Here is a 23,126-nt window from a genome sequence, read left to right on the forward strand (position 1 = left end):
TAGCAATGAGTTAAATTATGTTAGCAGGATTTTAAAACTTTTTCAATGTGATAATTCACATTAATGGTATATGCTAACAATGTGTTAAATCATGTTACCATGTTAAAACATTAGCTATGTGTTAAATTATGCCAATAGAATGTGCGATCGCTGTGTTAAATCATGTTAGTAATGTTAAAACATTAGCTACGAGTTATTCGACATTAATGAAATATGCTAGCAATGGGTAAATCACGTTAGCAACATGTTAAAACATTAGCATTGCATTAATTGATGCTAATAAAATATGCTAACAATGTGTTAAATCATGTTAGCAACATTTTAAAACATTAGCAATGCAATAATACATGCTAGAAATATGCGGTTAAATCATGTTCGCATTACTATAACATACTAGCAATGTGCTAATTCATGTTAGCAACATGTTAACATTGGCAAAAACTTGATAGAAACTTGTTAAAACGTATTAGCAATGCTAAAGCATTTTAAGATATGCTAGAAATCTGCTTAAACATGTTTAAATATATTAGAAGTGTGCTCAAACAAGTTAGTCTTGTTAACATCGTCTTCCAGAAATGCTTGCGTTCTTCTTCCTCTTGATTATCATGGCTGTATTTGTACGGCATGAAACTCTGTCTCTGCAGGCTCATGTGTCGCCTCATTGGCCAGAGATCTGCATCTGGAGATCTGCGTTTAAGTGTTCGTTTCATGTATGCAGAGAGATGTCAGCTTTGTGAACGTGGGATGCGCTAGACGGAGCACAACAGGCGGATTAACTCTCACACTCTGCTGATAATATACACACAGACGGAGTCGGCACAGGCGTTTCCATTATTAGTCATACAGGTGTCAAGGAGAAACAGTATCTGTGATAATTCCTGCTCATTTCTTAACCGGGATGCATTTGCTAAATATGCAAGTTGCTGCATGTGAATATTCTGATGATTCTGACGTTCAGGCCATGCCCACGCTAATACGTTTTTATTTGAAAACGCATATATTTGTCTCTCTGTTTTAGCCTTACTCCCATACTAATGATGCGTTCACACCAGACGCGAATGAAGCATCAAGCGCAAGTGATTTACACGTTAAGTCAATGCTAAGATGCGAATAGACATCCTGCGGCACTATTCGAGCAAATGAAGGGTTGTTTCAAATTTCCCATTTATTGTATTTTAATAACGTTTACCCCTACACCAACTCTAAACACAACTGTAACGTAAAAACAGTAGTTGTACCTAGTATTATTTGTTATTTATTAAATTACCCCATAACTTGTATTTTATTAAAGCAAATATTAATTACTGTTTTCCCGGCCAGATTTCTACGGCATTGGAATATATTTCCGAATAAAGCGCTGGAGCGGTTGGTAACTGGTTTAATTTTGGACGAGAGGGGGGGGGGGGGGTCTAACGATATCGCTCTCGACTCCCGAGCAAGCAAGTACGCGTATGTATGTGTGTGAATGAGACAGCGTGTGCTGCATTTAGCTTGTTTGTTGGTGTGTGTGTGTGTGTGTGTGAATGCCTATGTGTGTGTGTCACTTGCTTGGTGCTTATGTGTGTGTGTGTGTGTGTTTATACAGACAGCTTGCTATAGGCTGTCTGGACTCTGTATAGCTGGGTGGTTTTCAGTTTTGTTCTCCCCCCCGCTCGTTAACAGGAACGGGCGCGGCGGGTAGAAAACAAGGCAGGTCGGGCAGCGGGACAACAAATGCTGAATATAAGCATTTAATATAAGTCAGGTTCGGGCTAAAACCTGGCAGGAGCGAGATTCTAAATTAGTCCCGCGCAGATCTCTAATGTGAACCAATCAGGAGCTTGTTCTAATATGGGCATGTTGATGACGTAGCGCCTGTTGTTGGTGTCCTAAAGGCAAATCCTTCTGCCAACACGGGAAAACAGGGCTCGGCTCTGAAACACTGCTGAAAACCTCCATCATCCAGGTATAGTTTCTTGAGGAATTAGTGAACTCAGAGCTGGAGCACCCCTGAAAGTATCTAGTGAATCTACTCTGTTTTTCAGTCTTCCTAAATCATATAAAGCACGGCTAATCTCTTGATAAAAAGCCATTTAGCAACAAAACTAGAGACAGAAGTCCTGCCCATGATACTAATCCATGTCTATTGTGAAGTGAATTTCTCGCACAAATGAAGTGAATTTCTAGCGTGAATGAAACAAATTTAAACTTAAAATCATCATGCATCCACAGTGCATCCGGAAAGAATTCAAAGCGCTTCACTTTTTCCTAGGGCTGCTCAATTTTGGGAAAAATCATAATCACGATTATTTTGGTCATAATTGTAATAACGATTATTCAAAACGATTATCAGTTAAAGTCAAGATTATTAGCGCTCCTGAGAATTGTTTTTAAAATAAATATTCCCCAAATCATGTTGAACAGAGCAAAGGATTTTCACAGTATTTAATATCATATTTTTTTCTTCTGGAGAAAGGCTTATTTGTTGTTTTTTTATTTCGGCTAGAATAAAAGCAGTTTCAAATACTTTGAAACCCATTTTAAGGTCAATATTATTAGCCCCCTTAAGCAGTAAATATTTTTGATTGTCTGCTGAAGAATCTACTGTTATACCATGACTTGCCTAATTACCCTAATTAAGTCTTTGAATCGCACTTTGAATCTGAATGCTTGTATTTTGAAAATAGTCTAATATTATGTGCTGTCATAATAGCAAAGATGAAAGAAATCAGTTATTAGAAATGAGTTATTAAAACTATTTCGTTCAGAATTAGGTTGAAAAAAAATCTTCTTTCCATGAAACAGAAATTGGGAAGGAAAAGGGTTGCTAATATTCAGGAGAGATAATAATTCTGACTTTAACTGCATATCTACAGTTATTTTCCACCCTGCAAAGGAAAGAGAAATAAATACAATCGAATAAAAATATGAAACAAACTGTGCTTTAAGCATCTTCACTGTAAGAAAAACACTTTCGCTACAAAAGTCCTTCAGTCAAAAGCAGCGAGGGATTTTCTCCTTTTGTAGTTTGATTAATAATTGTTAATTGGTAATAATTAATTGTTTGAACATTGCGCGCTTTCACTTTAATGGTTTCTCTTTCACGTCTTTTGATTCTCAACTCGTATGTTTATTACACAAATGAGGGTTAATATGTATAATCACTAAACACCACGTTTTGACACCTATTTGTCCATTAAAGCGCTCACATTAAGATGACTTTAGATGTGTGCGCTGACTGCGCTCTGCTCGTCTCAGTGTGCGAATGAAACCGCATGCTTCTGTGTGTGCGCGCCGCACACACACACATGAGCATGTGCTCTTTCGCGCTGCTAATAATCTTTTATCTCGATTAGTGTTTCTTCATAATCGTTAGAAGCTTAAAATCAAAATCAGATTTTCGATTAATTGCACAGCCCTACTTTTTCCACATTTTGTTAATGTTACAGCCTTATTCCCAAATTGGATTAAATTAAAAAATTCTACACACAATACCCCATAATGACAATGCGAAAAAAGTTTTTTTTGAAATTGTTGCAAATTTATATAAAAATTAAAAAAACTGAAAAATCACATGTACATCAGTATTCACAGCCTTTACTGTGAAGCTCTAAATCGAGCTCAGGTATATTCTGTTTCCACTGATCATTCTTGAGAGGTTTCAGCAGCTTAACTGTAGTTCAGCTGTGGTAAAATCAGTTGATTGGACATGATTTGAAAAGGCATACACTTGTCTATATAAGCTCCCAGGGTTGACAGTGCATGTCAAAGCACAAACCAAGCATGAAGACAAAGGAATTGTCTGTATACTGGGAGCACTGTACAAATGTGGCGGTGGTATTGACGCATGCTCAGGGTCCGTATGCAATATCTAGTGTATATATCTATGTGTTAACCTAAGGTTAACTTCCATATGCAACAGTATATTAATATTCTTAACCATGCCCCTCTTACAGTTAGTTTGCTATAAGGGAATGATGTGCAAACAAAAGCCCCGTACTCAATATTCTGTTATAGTTGAAAGTAAATCAATATACTGAACTAAAAGTCTCACCAACTTCGCACTAAATTAAATTTTTTTTTTTGTGTTATATATTTTTTGTCATTAAATCAAGTTAAAGTTATCGCTTTAACGATTTAGATAAACGTTGGCAATTAAATATTATTACAGTGACTAATCATCAAGTGCCTACACTTCAAAAAAATGCAGTTTCACAAATTTCCTTCATGTTGTCCCAACACAAATCGGTTAACTTCAGAAATTTGAGTGGATTGAACATAAAAAAATTAAGTTGTCCCAAAAAACCCTCAAGAATTGTGTTGTTCCAGCTCATTTTAGTTAAGTTGTTTAAACAAGCAGCTAAATATTTTTTTTGTGTAATGTAATTTGTTTTCCACCAGAAATGGCATAAAGCATCCAGTCAGATCGAAACATCACACTTTACTCACATCACAAGCATCATATACCTGTAGCTGTCTTTTACAATGAAACTGCAGCACGTCAAGTTAAACTATGACTAAAATAAGATGTTTCCTCTCCCCAGTGTCCATCCTTTAGATCAGCAGAATGAAAGACAGAAACAGAACGGTGCGGTTGTTGGGTGACAAATCTGCTCTGTTCTCTGGCTTGATGCTAATGCGGTCTGAAAGGATTCATGTCTGTCTGCTGTGCCCACGCTCACATCTCCTCATCTCAGCTTCCTCCCTTCATTCTCTTTCTCTTTCTTTCTGTTTAAACGTGCATTAGTCACCTGTTTTCTGATCATGTCACAAGCGTTTATCATCCTTGTTTGTGCCGTGCGGCTCAAGGAGAAACTTGACACTCATAATTTACCACGACTGGACAATAACAGCACCAAACAGGAGGATCTGGATCTTTTGTGTGTGTGTGTGTGACACAATAGACCTGTTCTCACATCTCCCACCAGCATTTAATATGAACCAGCAGGATAAATTTGCCTCATGAGAGAGAGTACAGAGAGTAAATATGTTTGTATGAATCATGCAATATGTCCTTTAAACACATAAGTGTATGAATCAGCCCAGGCTTATTGGAAATACATGCCTCACATTTTTGTGAAATAAAAAAATATGTTGCTTTGGGAATGTTTTGTTGCACATTTCGGTCATTTCGGTCAAGAACGGTCATGTTCTTCACTTTAAGTCTCATCTAAAAAAATCACCTTCTGTCTCTTGCCTTTGATTGTAATTAATTAATTTGAATCTGTTTATATTTTGCTTAATTTTTATATTTAGGTATAGATTTTGTATGCTGGTCGTTTTGTAAAGCACTTTGGTCAACATCTGTTGTTTTTAAATGTGCTCTTCAAATAAAGCAAACAAACAAACAAACATTTCAGATGACAAATCTACTGTAAGGTGCTACGTAATTTTTGGGAAAAAATACGTTATTTAGGATACATTTTGTTATGTTTCCGACAAACGCTCTTCTTGTACAGGTCCATGAGAAGACCTAAACCCTTCCCTAAAACCAACCAATATTTTAAAAGCAAACATATACACTTACCGGCCACTTTAAAAGGCACCCTTTCCAACAGCTTGCTAATGCAAATTTCTAATCAGCCAATCACATGGCAGCAACTCAATGCATTTAGGCATGTAGACACGGTCAAGACGGTCTGCTGCAGTTCAAAGCGAAAATCAGAATGGGGAAGAAAGGGGATTTAAGGGACTCTGAATGTGGCATGGTTATTGGTGCCAGACAGGTGGGTCTGAGTATTTCAGAAAACTTCTGATCTACAGGGAGTTTCATGCACAACCATCGCTAGGGATCACTAAGAATGGTCTGATAAAGAGAAAATATCAAGTGAGCGGCTGTTCTGTGGGCGCAAACGCCTTGTTGATGCCAGAGGAGAATCAGGAGAATTTGTCCCACACAAGACCTCATTTGTCCTATTTTCACTGCTATGCCATCGTAGATTGTGAAAATAACCCATCGACTTCCATGTGCCTAATCATCTAATCAGTTTTGACCAATGCAAACTAATGTCCAACATCCAGCTGTTCAAGAAAACATACAATCTGAGGTTGTCATCATTTCACTACTGACCTACTGTATGGTTTTTAAATTATGAAAATATTTTACAAACAACTTTTATTCCAAATCGTCGACCTTATTCTTGATGTAAAAATGACCAATAAAAAGATGCTAAGTACCAAAAGTGGCCCTTATTAAAATGAATTTAAACACTAATTTGGTATGAATTTACAAATGTACCTTTTTATAAGAGAGGCTAGACAAATTGTGAAGCTCTACATTATTATTATTAATATTATTATTGGTAACACTTTATTTTTATGGTCCATTAGAGTATTGGTGGTCTGTCTGCTTAATATGTGCCGATCCTGCTCCTTCAACAGACATTTAACTGACTATAAGAAACTTTGCAAGTACATGCAAACTAACTGTGCGTTCACAACGAAGGTGGTGAGAGCGTCAAAGATCGCTGGCCGCCCTTGCGACAATGCTGTTTGTCTTCATCTCTGGCGGCGAGAGCGTCAAAATTCGCTACATTGATCTCATATTTAAAGGGGCCGTTGCAGCACATCATATTAGTTACAAAACATGCTTTCTAGGATGGAAATGTTGCACACTTTTTATCCAATTCAATTAACAATGGGTGATCAATTTGCATGTGGTGAGGCTTTGCTCCACTTAATTATTCAATGTGTCCATATGACTAAAATATTCGCAAGTAGCAGTACTGTTTTGTATTGTCGCATGAGATTCCCAGTTTTTTTTTAAAGAAAAAATATATTTAACATTTAAGCACATCAGTAACTCGCCAATAACTTTTTAAATGTATGTTCCTGTAAGAAAACATTGTAAATAATTGGATATCCACCGCAATAATCAAACTTTGGGAACAACTGTGGTCGGAACCAAAGTTCACAGGGCGGTGTTCTCTGGACTCCTCTCAAGTGGTGGACTTTTACATTGATTCTACATGACTGCTTGCCGCCAAACCGCGTCATAGCTCATAACCATAACGTTGACTTGATTTCAACTCTCCTCGATGCCCACACCGGCGAAGATTCGCCGCGCTGCTTCTCGCCGCCGACTCCTATTGAAAATGAATAACTTCCAGCTACTTTGATGCTCTCACCGCTTTCAGTGTAAACTGAAATCTAATGAGAATGAGTTGGCATGTAGATGCAATGCAACTTAAATTTAACAAATGGACCATCAAAATAAAGTCTGACTTTATTATAATAAAAAAATTATTATTCAAATAGCCAAATTCTTGGAAGGTTTTAAATTTAAAAACAGCCTATTGTCATTTATTAGGCAAATATCAAACTGGCCACAATCAATTTTTTTTCTAATCATGTAATATGATGTAATAATTTTTTATTTTAAAAATACATATTTATTCATATTTCTTTATTCAAAATCAAGAAATTGAAATATTTTGGTCCATTAAAAAGTGTGGTTATGATCACCACTCAACAAGCTAATGCAGCTAAAAATAGTGCTTAAAATGTCAGTAAAATGCAGTATTCAAAACTATAAATAAATATAAAATGAGGCAATTAACTGTAAACACGCTACAGGCCTGGGAATGGCCAGACTGGTTTGAGCTAATAAACCAAAATATGACCTTTTTAATGCATATTATGGGCTCATTAACATAAGTCTTACATCCGAATGAACCATTTGTGAATACATATGTGCTGTTTTGGTCATAAAAAAACTGCATTAAAAAAAGACATCAAGTCACAATTTCTAAATGCTTATACAAGCCAGGATTCAAACTCCGGTCACTCGTAGCACAGTTGCATAGTGCCCAAGCACGGTCCTCTCAGATATGTGTTTGTATCTCCGACCCTGTCAACCAAACACAGATTCTCCAGGTCTCGGAATGCTTGTGTAGTTACCAATCCTTTGAGTCACTTAAGTCTTGTGACCTGGGTGTTTTGAAATGTTTTAGAGCAGCGTTTCCAAACATTTGTGGTACCATCCCTGCAAATTTGGCAGAAAAGTATAAATCTCTGTTTACCATTGTGTTACCATTAATTTTTATGACATTATTTTGGCTAATTCAAAATTGTGACTATGTCATTTCAGCGATGGAATTCCACGAAAATCTACACGATATGGCAGTCAAGGAGGGACTGAAGGGAAGAAAACTGCACAAATCTGTTGAGAGCTTCACCTGGAACATCACTATTCTGAAGGTGAGCTTAAACAGGCTCTAAACACCTGCCAACAAAAATCACTCCACCATTTGAGAGGATGATTTGCATACATTTAGCATAAAAAAGACTTTAACATTCACATTTTCACAATAATAATGTTTTAAAGAGTTTTTTTTTTTTTTTTTTTGGACCAATGTGACAGATTAGAGGACATTACCTGTTCAATATGAGCTTGCACAACCTCTTGCGGAATAAAAAGCAAATAGGCTGTAATAGAATTCAGTACAGCTGCATTAACTACATTTGCATTTGATGAAAGAAATTCCTCAGTGCTTACAGAAGACAGACAAAGAAAAGTGTTAAAGGTTGAGCGACGTTTGAGTTTTAGACATTTGGTTCAGCATAATGAAGTCTTTTTGAAATTTGATGGATATGAAGTGCATTTCTGCTGCCCAGTTTTTCTGGCAAAGTTGGTTCCAGCAGTGTTATTTCAATTCTTTTTTCTTCATATGCAAGACTTGTTTCAATCATTAGAAGTCATGAATCAAACAAGACAGATATGAGGAGAACTACAATCCCATAAAGCACAATTAAATGAACAATAAACATAATTATAAGTCTATAGTTTGTACAGACCCCAAGTGCCAGTTCATTTTAACCAACTGTATGTCTACATATTATCATTTATGGTCACACTTTACAATAAGGTTCATTAGGTAATGTTAATTAATGCATTTACTAACATGAACAAACAATGAACAATACATTTACTACTGTATTTGTTCATGTTAGTTAACGTTAGTTAATGAAAATACAGTTGTTCATTGTTAGTTCATGTTAACTCATGGTGCATTAACTAATGTTAACAAGCATGGACTTGGATGTTAATAATGCATTAGTAAATGTTTAATTATGATTAATAAATGCTGTACATGTGTTGTTCATGATTAGTTCATGTTAGTAAATGCATTAACTAATGAACCTTATTGTAAAATTTTTTATCAAATGTTTGAGAAATAAGCCCCTTTCACACAGTGATACCGGTAAATATGTGGAAAATTTTCGGAATGACTTTACCGGTAAATTCAAAAAAGCGCTGTTCAAACAGGCGAGGACGTTAACGGAATATTTCCGGAAAAGAGCATTTACACATCCATTCCAAAATACCGGTAAATTCTGACATCATTAACCAGAGATGACCTCTAAACGGCTGCGCTTGTATTTGTAAACATTTGACTACATCACAAACTCTGTGGATGGATCAGTATTATGAACAACTTCGATGAAAACATAGAGAAACACTTTTGCATGTCGAGATGTACATGATATGTGTGTGTGTTGGTGTCACGGGCTGTTTTACGGGCACACGCAAAGCTTGAAGGTAAACAAACAACGGCTTATCATAAGCATCTTATCAATAATTATTTACACAGTTGGCATTGAGATGAACATATAAACTTTATCTGACTAACATCTAGCAGCTAAATGTGTCTGGGAAAATATTCAAAGGCTTTTATTTTCATAAACAGCGCTGACGTGTATGAGCCTGACTGTTTTGACTGGCTTAAACAGACGTCTCATGTCAACAAGTTCTAGACGTGCATGAGCTCTTTCAGGCAATCTTCCTTCAGCGTTCAACCAGCGCAGCATTCCGGCAAATTACCGGTAATGTTACAACTTCTCTTTCCGGAAAATAGCCAGATCAAATTTACCGGTATTTTCAAAAAGGGCCTGTTCACATCTTTCTACAAAATTGCTGGTAATCTTCCGGAAGGTCTGTATGTGTGAAAGGGGCTTTAAGAACACTCATATTATACTATACTTTTTTAGCATGCAATTTTGAGATAATGGGCCCTATCATACACTCTGCGCAATGAGGCGTTTGGCGAGATTTGTTGCCATTTTCAGACCAGCGCAGCTCTAATCTAGTTTATGACAATTTGCATTTGTATAATGCTATTATTATTAGCAGTATTATTTATTATAAGCATATTTATATTTGTTTTATTAAAAACAAGTTTAGATTTGTTCATCTGTCAGGTTTTGGAGATGTATGTGTCACCATATGGGGCATAAGAACAGGCCACTTCATTATTATTGTTTATTTATTAATTTGCTGGAAATTAGAACTGAATTTAGATATAGTTTTGAAAGAAATCTTTGTGCTTAACAAACTAAATTAAATATATAGGCTAATAGATGTCTTCAGTGGAGTGTGTCCAACACCGTTTCCTTATCCATGAAAAAAAGGAGTTAAGTAAAGAGCAAAAGCAAAGAGAAAGTAAAGGCAGAATGGAGGAGGCTCGTTCTTTATGCTTGTGCTGCAGATGGTCTCTGGTTTCACTGTTTTTTTTGTAAATTGCAAATGTGCCACGGTGTGACGCAACTGACTCAAAGGAAATGGGAGATGAGACTCTGATTGGTTTAATACAGATTGTGCTCAAAACACACCCGTAACTCATTAAGGGCTCTATTTTAACAATCTAGGTGCAAAGTCTAAAGTGCACGGCACAAGAGCATTAAGGTCATATCCAAATCCACTTTTGCTATTTTAAGGACAGAAAAATATGCCTCCTCCAATCAGCCTTTGCTTAAACTTTCTCTTAAGCTTTTTGGATAAGGAAACGGTGTATACGCACTCCACTAAAGACATCCATCAGCCTACATATTTAATTTTGTTTGTTAAGCGCAAAGATTAGTTTCAAAACTATTTCTAAATTCAGTTCTAATTTCCAGCAAATGAATAAATAAACAGTAATAACAAAGTGTGCTCAATAAAAGTGAGTTATTTCCAAACACACGTACCAATGCCCCATATGGTCCAAAACCTGACAGGTGGACAAATCTAAGCTTGTTTTTAATAAAACAAACAAAAATATGCATATAATAAATAATACAGCGGGAGGACGTGGTTTTAATATTTATGTAGAAAACAATAATTTTTGTAACACTTAAATCCTTTTTTTTTTTTCTTTTGTAAAGATATTTGTGTATTGCTGTACATCTGGTGTATTTTAAGCAATGTGTAAGCGAGGTGCACAACTGATGTGCTCTGCGCTGGACTTTAGACCTGCTTTCAGCTGGTCTATTGCAGACTATTTTATTTCCTCCAAATAGCAATGCACCAACAATGCACCTTAATACACCTCTTTTCTAGACCGGAACACCCACGAGTCCACAAAGTGACGCAAATGGATTTGCTATTTAAACAATGTGGCAGAAAACGGTAAAATTAAGTTTGCACTGGTCTGAAAATAGCAACACATCAGGGCAAACACGACTTTATTGCGAAGAGTGTATGAAAGAGCCCTAAGAGAATAAGCATACCCATGTTAGACCATGCGCCACGGCGCAGAGCGTATTTTCCATCTTAAAATAGCAAAAGTGGATTGGGACACACCCTTAATACTTTTGCACCATGTGCTTTAGACTTTGAGTCTAGATCGTTAAAACTGAGCCCAATATCGTACATTGAACTCAGCATAGATACATATTGAATCATGATATACAGTGGTCCCTCCTGAATTGTGGGAGTTATGTTCTAAAAATAACCCGCAACCTTATAACATCACCAAAAGCAGCAAGCAAGTCTCCTTTCAGTTGCTCCACCAGTTTACAGAGATTGTCAGCCTGATTCAGTGCATTATCAACCACCGTGGGTTCAGGAACTGAACAATAATCATGTTCCAGATGCCGGGCATCCACTGGCACAGGATCCTCATCCATCTTAGTGTAAATCTCCCTTCTTCGCTTTGCTCAGACGAGCCTGGGTTTTGCCGTTGTTAGACTTCACTGAAGAACGCACTAAACAGAAGTAAAGAGATGAGCTACGAGAAATACAGAGTTTGTGCATACGGCTGGTCCCGCTCTGATTGTAAGCCAAAGGGTGATCGGTTGGAGCGAGAACGAACAATTATTGGTCAGCACCACATGCCCGGTATCTGATTGGTTTAAGTGGGAGGTGGGTGGAGCCCATCTGTAGATTAGTGTTCGTCTTGACGATAGAAATGTTTCAAAATACACAAATGCACAGAGCTACTCACCCCGATCTACAAATGCACAGACAGCTATCCATAAACGCACACTAATCTACAAATGCACAGGACGCAATTCACACATAAATGTGTGAATTGCATTTGTGAACATACAATTTGTGTTAGTGAAACTCTTAAGGTTTATTTGTGGATCTCATTGTATTTATTTTGTGAATATACTTGGTATTTGTCAATAACACTTATTTGTGGATTGTAATTGATTCATTTGGAATTATGCAACATTTTCTATCTCCATACCTCCAAACGCAGAATGTTTTGTTCACATTGTGGCGTTTGTTGGGTATAAAACCGGCAAACACACAGTACAACTAGCAATCAAAGATGTCAATTTGGCAAGCTGAGCACATTCTGCACTGTACAAGAGACACGGCACGGAGGAGATTGATTGACAATGGTCTAATAGCCAATCAGCACGCAGAACACAATGCGTTGTTAAACAAAAAAAACAAAAAAAAAACATGTCAATTTGCACTAATAAAAAAATCTGCAAAATTGTGAGGCAGCAAAAGATGAACTGGAATTGTGAACTACTACTTAGTATGCAAATACATGCATTAATGAACACCTATCACAGATTGTGAAAATGCAAATATTCATTCATCATCCTAATTTAACACCATTGGAAATGAGAGCTGATTTAAACAGGAAACACTCCAGCTGGACAGAATCAATGACATCATCAAAGCATTAATGACAATTAAAGTGGCGATTTGGTTTGTCTAAAGAGCATCAGTGATAATTAAATGGTAGATGTGTGTGTGTGTGTGTGTGATTAACACAAGCCTTTTATTCTAAACAAAGCCATTGTGTTGGAAATGACTGCTGTCCATTGGTTTCCTCTTGTCTCCTGCAGAGCACAGATGACTGTATGCTTGCTGTTGTATAGATATATTTACTTGAATTCATCTTAACTGTGTCTTGTGTGTCCACTTCTGATCAGATTTACTTAATTTAGTTTCTATTAATATTTTGTTAGTTTATTTATTTAGGTTGTAGCTATTATAATTTTCCTTGATTGTTTTTCGATAGCCTTTGTATTTAGAAATTTAATACATGAAATGATACATGGCACGTGATTAATATTTAATACACAATTTTATTTATTTTTGTTTAATGTTTATGGTCCTTTTTGTTTTGTAATTTTGATTAGTTTCTCTTTTAGTTTGTGTCTATTATGATTTTCATTGGTTTATTTTTTTTCACAGCTGTTGTTTTAGAAATTGAATACATGAAATGGTAATGATTAGTATTTATTTTGTTTAATTTTTTATAGTCTTTTTGGTTTAGTAATGTTGAATGTTTTGTTGTTTTAGACTTTCGCATCTTAATTTCGCACATTTTGGGGTGCCTTTGTAATTTTCAACAGTCTTTATTTTTCTGCAATCTCCATTTCTGTTTTAGTAATTTCTGTACTTAATAAACTTAGTAAAAATAAAAGTTACTTAATAAAAACTTAATAAAAAATATTAAGTATTTTAAAGTGAAAGTATTTTGTACTCTTCTAATATTTGTATAATGTGCAAGTAATTGTAATTATGTTAGATTATTTTAATTTTCTTTTTATTTTAGTTTTTTTTATTTTAAAATATTAGACGTTTTAAAAGATTTTATTTAACATTTCCTAAATATTTTATTGTCATGTATTTTTGTTTAGCCTTCTTTTAACATTTTCTTATTTGTATTTTCAATTGTTTAATTAAGTGCAATTTATATATAGTTCTAAAAAAGATGAGAAAAGGTGAATAAACCTGTTGCTTTAACATTAAGTAAATTTACATGTGCATTAGGGCATCATGATATTAAATTAAAAGATTTTTTCTATGATAAAAATTTATTTTTCTATGATATCAGAGTTTCTAAAGGTTTCATCAAGTCAATTTTAAGACTTTAAAAGACCTTTATAAATACCATTCTGAATAAAGATTTCAGCCCTAAACAAGGCTTAACACTAAGAACTTTTTCTGATGGCCCAGTTTATACATTAAAAAAACATTAAAAACAGTTGTTATTGTAAAGAAGATAATTAAACCATATTGGTAAGTAATTGGTAGTTAATAAATCAACTTTTGTTGAGATGGAATGTAAGTGATTGGATGGGTGTTAGCTCGATTGGGTAGCTTTACATCGACATTTTTAAAATTTTAGACATGTTCAGACTTTTTAAGACCCTGCGGATATCAATCTCAAACATTAAGAAATACAGTAGAGCAACAATACTGTAAAAATAATTCAATTTCTGCAAAAAAAAACTTTAATTTATCATGTCTGAGAACAGAAAATACAGTTTGATGGAAACCTACAGGACCAAGGTTCTCAACAGGTGACCCGTGGGCCACATCCGGCCCGCTGCTCTTTAAAATGTGGCCTGCAGCTATGCAGACTAATCAGCTCCCATGTTGTAGTGCTGCATAAAGTAAACACTAGAGCTGTAAACGGTACATGTATTCATCCCAAACTGCCAAGGTGCCATGGTTACGATTAGGTTCATGAGCCCTCACGACAAATACAGAATTCATTCACAAAGAACATGTTTTTCTGTCGGAAAACACAACACAGAATCGCTCACCAGTGGTTCTGCTACTTTCCCAGTGTCATGACAGCTTGCTACACTTTTAAACAGAAGCGCACAACACTAGTCCCGCCTCAGAGTACTTCTGATTGGTCCACTTCACTGAAACTGACAGTATGTGTGACGAATGAGTGCTGCTGTGGGTGAAAGTTGAAATCGTTTTATTTTCACACGGCTACTAATCATGCAGTGCTGCAAAAGACTCGAGTGTATAATGGTCACTGCATCCGTAAACAATGGAATATAAGATATTGTCTCATCATGTGAACTTGCAAGTCAGTCTGTGAGTGTTCTACTCACACACACACACACACACACAAATACATAATAATGAACAGCTGGATCGGCTGCACGGATGGACATTGTGCTGCATTTTTAATAAAAGAGGTTTCAGATGTGAAGCTTACTGAATCTTAAATTTAATAGATAATTACTGTTTTTTATCGTGTTAGGAGAGGGCTGAGGTTTTAAATCCCTAATTCGTTTCGTGATCATGAAGTTTTATTTTTAATTATTGTGTTTCATTTGTATTTTTGCATCACAAGAAGCTCTTCAGAGCTGTAGCTGAATGTGACAAAACACTTGTGCCTGTTCAAAATAAACACAGTACTGGACATTTGTTATTATTGAAACCGAGGTACATACCGACCCATGACTCCAGTGTACTGTTATGAAGCACACAATTACTATAATAATAACAATATTATAGTGCTTTAAAAAATACTGCAAGGTCGACAAAACAAATAAGTATATACATTTTTATTTAAACGTGTATAATTTCACAACCTATCAAAAAAACTACAGTGAATTTACGTGATTTCATTCCATTTTACAGTACTTTAATGGCGACCAAAATAAGAAAAGTGGATAATAACAAACTGATTTTCATCTATGCATGGTAATGTAAATTCGCTTTTATGGGGTACATGGAAAACCAATGCGTCTCATCTGTCAAAAGCCTTCTTTAAACAAATAAAAAAGTGCTCCATATAAACCTCTGCAATAGGATGTCCCCACAATTCACAAAAACAAACCTTTGTGTGTTTTCAGGGCCAGGCGGATCTGCTGAAACACGCTCGAGCAGAAGTTCTGGAAAACCTGAAACAGATCCACTACGCTGCTCTTACCTGTAATCTGGCCAAGGGAGGAGCAGGACCCTCGTCAGGCTCCGAATCCAGGGGGCGCCGCAGTCTGGAGGCCATCCCAGAAAAAGCAGTCGGAGAGGAGGACATCACAGATGAGGAGAACTAAAGAAACCCCATCATTCCTGTCTAGAAAAACGAGTCCCGATCCCTCATGTCCGGACTCCACTCCAGGCCTTCCTACAAGCACAAACCCGGAGTATTAAAGAGGAAATCCACACTGGAGCCATGAATGTAAGGATTCGAATGTGTCGGAGGAAACCAGAGAGCTGTTTACAATAAAGAACTACTTTGCGTTCTGTCTGCCAAAATAGTGTGCGAGAGTGTGTGTGTGTGTGTGTACAGTATAAATATAAATATATATATATATATATGGAGATCTGTTACCTTTTTTGCTATGTGAACTTTTAATGGATCAGATTATTTTGTTAAGAGAAATGGATGTTTTAAAAGAGCTCTTATTTTATTTGCGTGTACGGATCTTAAACTAAAAAAAAGGATCTGCCCTTTTTTAAATTATTTGTATAAACGTGTGGAGGATCTGAGATGTTGTTTAAGAGAACGATAGAGAGGGATTAGTTTTAGATATTACCAGCAGTTACTGTACATGTGAACCGGTGAGAGTCTGGGCTGAATGTTTGTGTCTCTTTGGTCACGTACACACTGCAAAGATTAAATACTGATATTTTAGTCATTTCACACAATTGTTAAAATGAGATTCTCAACTTCATTGACACAGATTGTGATAAAAAAATGCCCACTATTCGTTTTTTCCAAATAAAATATTTCAGAGCTAGCATATTTAAAGTATGCTATTTTATATATGGTTTTAGATTAATTTACATATATTGACCAGGACCACAGACAGGATTTTAAACCTGTATGTTACTCACAATTTCACTATTAAAATATTTTTGAGCTAGACACATTTCAGGATATTCATTAGAAAAAAAAACTATTTATATTATATATATATATATATATATATATATATATATATATATATATATATATATATATATATATATATATATATATATATATATACACATACATACACACATATATATATATACATACACACATATATATACACACACACACACACACACACACATATATATATATATATATATATATACACATACACATATATATACACATATATATATATACATATATATATGTATATATATACATATATATATATGTATATATATACACTCAGTTGAAGTCAGAATTATTCGCCCCTTTGTTTTTGTTTTTTTTAAATAAATTTTCCAAATGATGTTTAACAAAGCAAGGAAATTTTCACAGTATGTCTCATCATATTTTTTTCGTCTTATTTGTTTTATTTTGGCTAGAATTAAAGCAGTTTTTAAATTTATTTATTTTTTATTTTAAATCAAAATTATTAGCCCCTTTAACAGTGTTGATGCTGAAGCTGTTGATGCTGAAAAATGCTAAAGGCAGCTTCCCACCCAATTGGGCTGTTTTGAATTTACATTTGTGGGTAAAAAATGACATAGGCGGGTAGTGAAAATTTGAGCGGTTTTGCAACAGCGTGCCCATCAGCCCCGGTCTTCACTTATAAACCTGTTATGATCTCCCAAAGAAATGCCATAGCCCCCGTTCTTCATATACACATGCTTACAACAGTCCCAACGAGCCCCACCCACCCTTATAATTCTTTTCGATCTTTTTGAAGTTTATCTTTTACAATTAGGGAAAAATTGTTTAAGTTTTATTAATTCAATCGCTAACATATTTTGTGAAATTTTGAAAAAAAAAAAGTCTGCAAAAGTCATCAAACAATCTGCAAGCATTTATCGATACAATATGCAAACATTTAAAGATGCTGTGTGTGAGTTTTTGACTAAGCATAAAAAGAGCATAATATGTGTGCAGATATTACAGACACATGCTAAGTGAGCATTCCTGTTTATATGAAAAACAATGCTGAAGTCAGATATTCTGCTTTGAAAATGTGTTTTCCGTGCCAAAACGATCTTTATTTTGGTTCTTTTAACCCACTCAATGCCAGTTTAGCCAATTATAGTTCAGCACTCCGGGTTGCCTTGATGGAAAACAGTGTATTTCATTCATTCAGCCAGAAACACTCTCCAAGCATGCGTCTGTCTTCGAAATGCGATCTCCAGTGAACAGTAGCTTCAGAAATGAGACGCAGATTCAGAGTTCCACATGAGGTTATTATTTAGCAAATAATATAAATATTACGAATGTAAACATTAGATAAGCAGGTTACAATGAAATCCCTATGTCCTAACAAGACGCTACATGACGAGATTTGCAGAGGTAAGCAATTTGGCTGTTTGCACAAGATGAAACACAACAGACATTTAAATACAGCCATTCAGAAGTACAGAATAGTGCACTCACTGCACTCCAACAAAATGGTAAGGTTTATAATGTGATTAATACATATTAAACCTCTTCAACTTTATTAAATGAGCATGCTGAATCACTGATATGTGTTGGCGTGCACTCACTTATAAAGTTCAATTTCAAGCGGTTTCTTTTATTTTCGAGATCTGAGGTGAACTATCTGCTGCTGCTTTCAGTAGTATGGCAATAAATGTCATGTAAAATGGCATTCAAACTCACATTATTAGCATTTAACACTGAATAAAGAACATGAGGTGATTATTGTCAGTTTTCTGTTGTTCAGCTGCAAGAATTTGAAGCCATTACTAATATCTCAATTCAAGATGTTGGTTAGAACAAAAACTAATTTGAACATGGAAAATATTCCCTTTATCGCGTGTCATTGCTTTAATTTAGAACAGGACTTAAGGCAGACTCACTCCTCAATCTGGCAACCTGCGCTTGAGTTTGTTTTGATCCAGGAATGTAATACCTAGTTCAACCACTGGGTGTCAAACTCACATACTGCACCTTTAATAATCTTTTTATTATTTGAATTATTATTGTTTGAGTAGGGATACACATTATTAGAAATATTTTACTAATAAAACATTGTCTTATCATGCATACAAAAAAAAATAGTATATAAATTAAAAGAAAGTCCTAAATATTTCAAGATTTGATAAAGTTTCAGACCAGCTATTAAATTTGTAAGATAATAATCTTGAGGCCCCATAGGAACTTGACCTTAGCTATTTTTTAAAGAACAAAGTTGCACTTGCCCTTTGTAAAACACTGTAAAAAAAATAAATAAGTATTTTCTTAAGGTGTAAATAAAACAAATATCGGAGTGTGTTTTTAAAAATACAAATGTCAGTCTCTGCTGTAAAACAGTACGTTCGGTTTGTTACTTGGCATTTCCCAGTAATCATTTTTAACAGCTTTCTAGCAACTTGTGTGAAATTCTTTTGTTGAATTTCACATCAGATGTTTTCTTTGAGTGATGTGTGTATGTGTGTGCATTCTCCTGCAGTGTGTATGTGGCCTCTGAGAGTGTATTGAATACTGAAATTAAAGCTTCTGGAGCATTCCTGGAAATGAATCAGCCTGTGTGTGTGCGTGTTTTGGAGACTGTTCAGATTTGATTCTGCCTTGTACTGAAGTTCTGTCTTACATTGCCTTTTGAACCCTTGGCTTTTGTGTGTGTGTGTGTGTGTGTGTTTTTTTTTTTGTTTGTTTGTTTCCGGCTCATTCCATTGTGCCAATCTACTGTCGGACCTTGTGAAGCACTTCCATTGGATTTCACTCCTTGTGGCCAGAGATTCAACTGGACACGATAAAGAAAGATTTGTTTATACATTTCAGTGCTGTTATTGTGTATTTATAATTATAGTTCTCCATTTATACCAGTTAAGAGTTGCTGATAGTTTCCAAGAAGATATCAGTTTTGTTTAACTCTGTTAAGACCCAGTGCTCTGAAATAAACCATGTTAATTACATACATCTTCCGCTGTTTCAAGTTTCTCATGCATATTCAGGAATTCATTCACAAAAATGTCATGAGGTTTTCCTAAAACTGTTGACCTACGGCATTTCTTGTGGCAGTATATACAGTTGACGACAAAGTTAATCTCCCTCCTGTGCAATTTCTATACCTTTACAAGCAGATTAAGGGTTTTTTTCATAGTATTTCGTATATTAGTTTTTTCTTCTGGAGAAAGTCTTATTTTGGCTAGAATAAAAGCAGTTATTAATTTTTTTTTTTAAAAAAAGGTCAATAATTTTAACCCCCTTAAGTATTTTTTTCCTGATGTACCGTCATCATGGCCAAGATAAAATAAATAATTTATTAGAAATTTGTTATTAAAAGTATTATGTTTAGAAATCCGTTGAAAATTCTTCTCTCAGTTAAAAAAAAATTGCTGAAAAAATATTTTAAAAAGTTTCCCAGTGATGGGTTGCGGCTGGAAGGGCATAAAACATATGCTGGACAAGTTGGCGGTTCATTCCGCGGTGGCGACCACAGATTAATGAAGGGACTATGTCGAAAAGAAAATTAATGAATGAATGAATGAATATAAAAGAAAAAATAAATAAAACATTAAATAAATTAATTTTTTCAAATATAGTGCTTCCCAAACATAAGGTGCATTCGACATGAAGCACGGCTACAGCCGGCGTTCAACGAGATTAACCGAGCGCAGGCGAGGGCGGAGTTAAAAACGGAGCTGTCAAGCCAGACACTTTAGGCCTCAAAGTTGCGGCAGTCATGATGACCAATCATATGGCATCATCATTTTTTTTTTTTATTATATTATATTCATGAATTAAATAAGGGGAAATAAGAGGCTAATATAAACATAAAAATGAATAGGCCTACTAAATACAAAGCAATAAGCACACATTTTTGGAGTTTAAACATCCCTCTTTAGACAAATACTTTGTATATACTAAAAAGGGTTTACATTTATTTACAAAAACACATATTTGTCAAACTGTAGTCCTCTGCTTGCCACTCGTGTGGGCGGAGTAATACACAAGGGTGAAGAGGCTGTATGAGTTCTGATATTGCATAATATCGCACAACTATCAGCCAATCAGATTTGAGAACCAGACAAAACTGTTGTGTATGTGTGTATGTATGTATATATATATATATATATATATATATATATATATATATATATATATATATATATATATATATATATATATATATATATATAAATGAAATAATATAAATGGAGTAAAATATATTGTACTAAAGGTTTCTAAGGTTGCAGTTACATTAGATGTTTCATTATTCTATTAAAATAAATCATGCAGTGTTCTTCTTCACATAAGGTGGTGTGGTTCAGCATAAGAAAGCACTGAGTTGAAACTAACAAAGACTCAGTGATGCGAGAGTCTGTCGTGTATGTGAAAGATCATTAAATCACAGCTCTCTGGCGCTCGCTGGACTCTAAAGTACACAATAACGACACCAGAAAGAGATGATATACACACTCTACCTCTGTTTACCTTCCAGCCATCACATGAATCACCATCTTGCATAACAGCAATCGTAATAATGACTGCGACGAGAGTCTCGGCTGTTATTAGCCAATAGATCTCTCTCTCTGCGTTTGAACAAGACCCATCCTGAGAGATCTATAGCCCCCCAGAGAGCCAGAGCTCATTTTTCACTCAAGGCACTAATATTGATTGCATTACAATCTGTGGGGAGCTGCGGAAAAAAACCCCAGAGACATGCAGGACTGAGGACTCCTGGGAAGGTTTGACACAAACAAACTAGACAGGATGACACTAGGGTTTCATCTTTAGCAGAGTGACACTAAAGAAAGCTCTTCACAAGGAAAGCTATTCAAATATATATAAGATATATTAGTGCTGTCATTCCATTAAAAATAATAACTAGTTAATCGCACCTTTTTTTAAAAATTAATCACATTTAAAATACTGAAACTTGTTATTTTGGCTATTCAAATGTAAAATTAATGTAACCGCAAGACAAAAACTATTTAAATTCAAAATAGAATTGTTTATTAGAAATTAAACACTATCTTATATTTTAATATCTACACTGTAACAAAGGCTCTGTAAATAAATATAAGCATCAGTCGTAACAGGGACACTGGCCTGCGGCCTCGAGCCAACGCATGCCTCCCACCAGTGCTTATGTATAATCATATTGCACTGCTCCTGTGATATTGATCATTATGTATGGATGGATAGATGGATGGAAGGATGGATGGATGGATGGATGGATGGGTATGATGAATGGATGGGTGGATGGATACGATGGATGGATACAATATTTGGATGAATGGTTGGATGGATGGATGGAATATTTTGATGGATGGATGAATGGATACAATATTTGGATGGAGGAAAACGATGGATGGATGGATGGATGTATACAATATTTGAATGGATGGATGGATGAATGGATGCAATATTTGGATGGATGAACACGGTGGATATGATGGATAAATGAATGAATGGATGGTTACAATATTTGCATGGATGAATACGATGGATGGATGGATGGATGGATACAATATTTAGATGGATGGATAGATGGATGGATACAATATTTGAATACATGGATGGATGGATGGATGAATGGATACAATATTTAGATAGATGAATACGATGGATATGATGGATGGATGGATGGATGGATGGATACAATATTTGGATCGATGGATGGATGATGGATGAAACGAATGTATCGACAGATGGATGGAAAGAAGGATGGATGGATGAAATGAATGAATGGACGGATGAATGGATGTATGGATAAATTGACAGACGGACGGACGGATTTTAGAATCGATGGATGGATGGATAGATGGATGGATACAATATTTGGATCGATGGATAGATGATTGATGAAATAAATGTATCGATGGATGAATGGAAAGAATGAATTGACAGATGATTGAATGTATAGATGAAATGAATGAATGGACGGATGGATGGAAGTATGGATGAAATGAAAGATCGACGGAGGATGGATGGATTTTAGAATCAATGGATGGATGAAAGGATTAAAAGAATGGACGGATGGATGGATGAAATTAATGTACTGATGGATGGATTTATAAATTAATGGATTGATGGATGGATAGATATAATTAGTAAGTAGTAATATATAGAAAATATATAGTAATATATAGAAAAGGAAAAACAATGTCAAAAAAAGGACATACTGTGAAAGGATTCCTTGCTCTGTTAAACATCACTTGAAAATATCTGAAAAAGATGTCTTGAGCTGTCTTTAAAGCAAAAGACAAACTTCAGAAGTTACCTCAGAGAAACGTCCTGTTAGAC

The 23,126-nt window shown here is 35.2% G+C and overlaps 2 protein-coding genes across 6 annotated transcripts in view; one reads left to right on the forward strand and one right to left on the reverse strand.

Annotated features, from left to right (window-relative positions):
- The window catches only part of plcl2 (phospholipase C like 2), a 139,462-nt gene extending 119,664 nt beyond the window's left edge, over positions 1 to 19,798 (forward strand). Inside the window, exons 5-7 of one of the 2 annotated variants that reach the window (XM_002667679.7) lie at positions 8,069 to 8,178; positions 15,814 to 16,249; positions 19,056 to 19,798. In XM_002667679.7, the coding sequence (XP_002667725.3) occupies positions 8,069 to 8,178; positions 15,814 to 16,014 (311 nt within the window). In that variant the 3' untranslated portion in view covers positions 16,015 to 16,249; positions 19,056 to 19,798. The remainder of the gene's footprint in view (positions 1 to 8,068; positions 8,179 to 15,813; positions 16,250 to 19,055) is intronic. The other variant, XM_073926759.1, reaches the window with a different exon arrangement.
- Positions 1 to 23,126, reverse strand: part of rftn1b (raftlin, lipid raft linker 1b) — a 435,159-nt gene that overhangs the window by 392,992 nt on the left and 19,041 nt on the right. For all 4 annotated transcript variants that reach the window (XM_073926765.1, XM_073926762.1, XM_073926763.1 and 1 more), the window contains exon 2: positions 15,891 to 16,085. The gene's annotated coding sequence lies outside the window, so the exon portion shown is untranslated. The remainder of the gene's footprint in view (positions 1 to 15,890; positions 16,086 to 23,126) is intronic.

Source organism: Danio rerio, chromosome 16 (genome assembly GCF_049306965.1).
Source record: "Danio rerio strain Tuebingen ecotype United States chromosome 16, GRCz12tu, whole genome shotgun sequence".
In the NCBI taxonomy this organism is placed as follows: domain Eukaryota; kingdom Metazoa; phylum Chordata; class Actinopteri; order Cypriniformes; family Danionidae; genus Danio; species Danio rerio.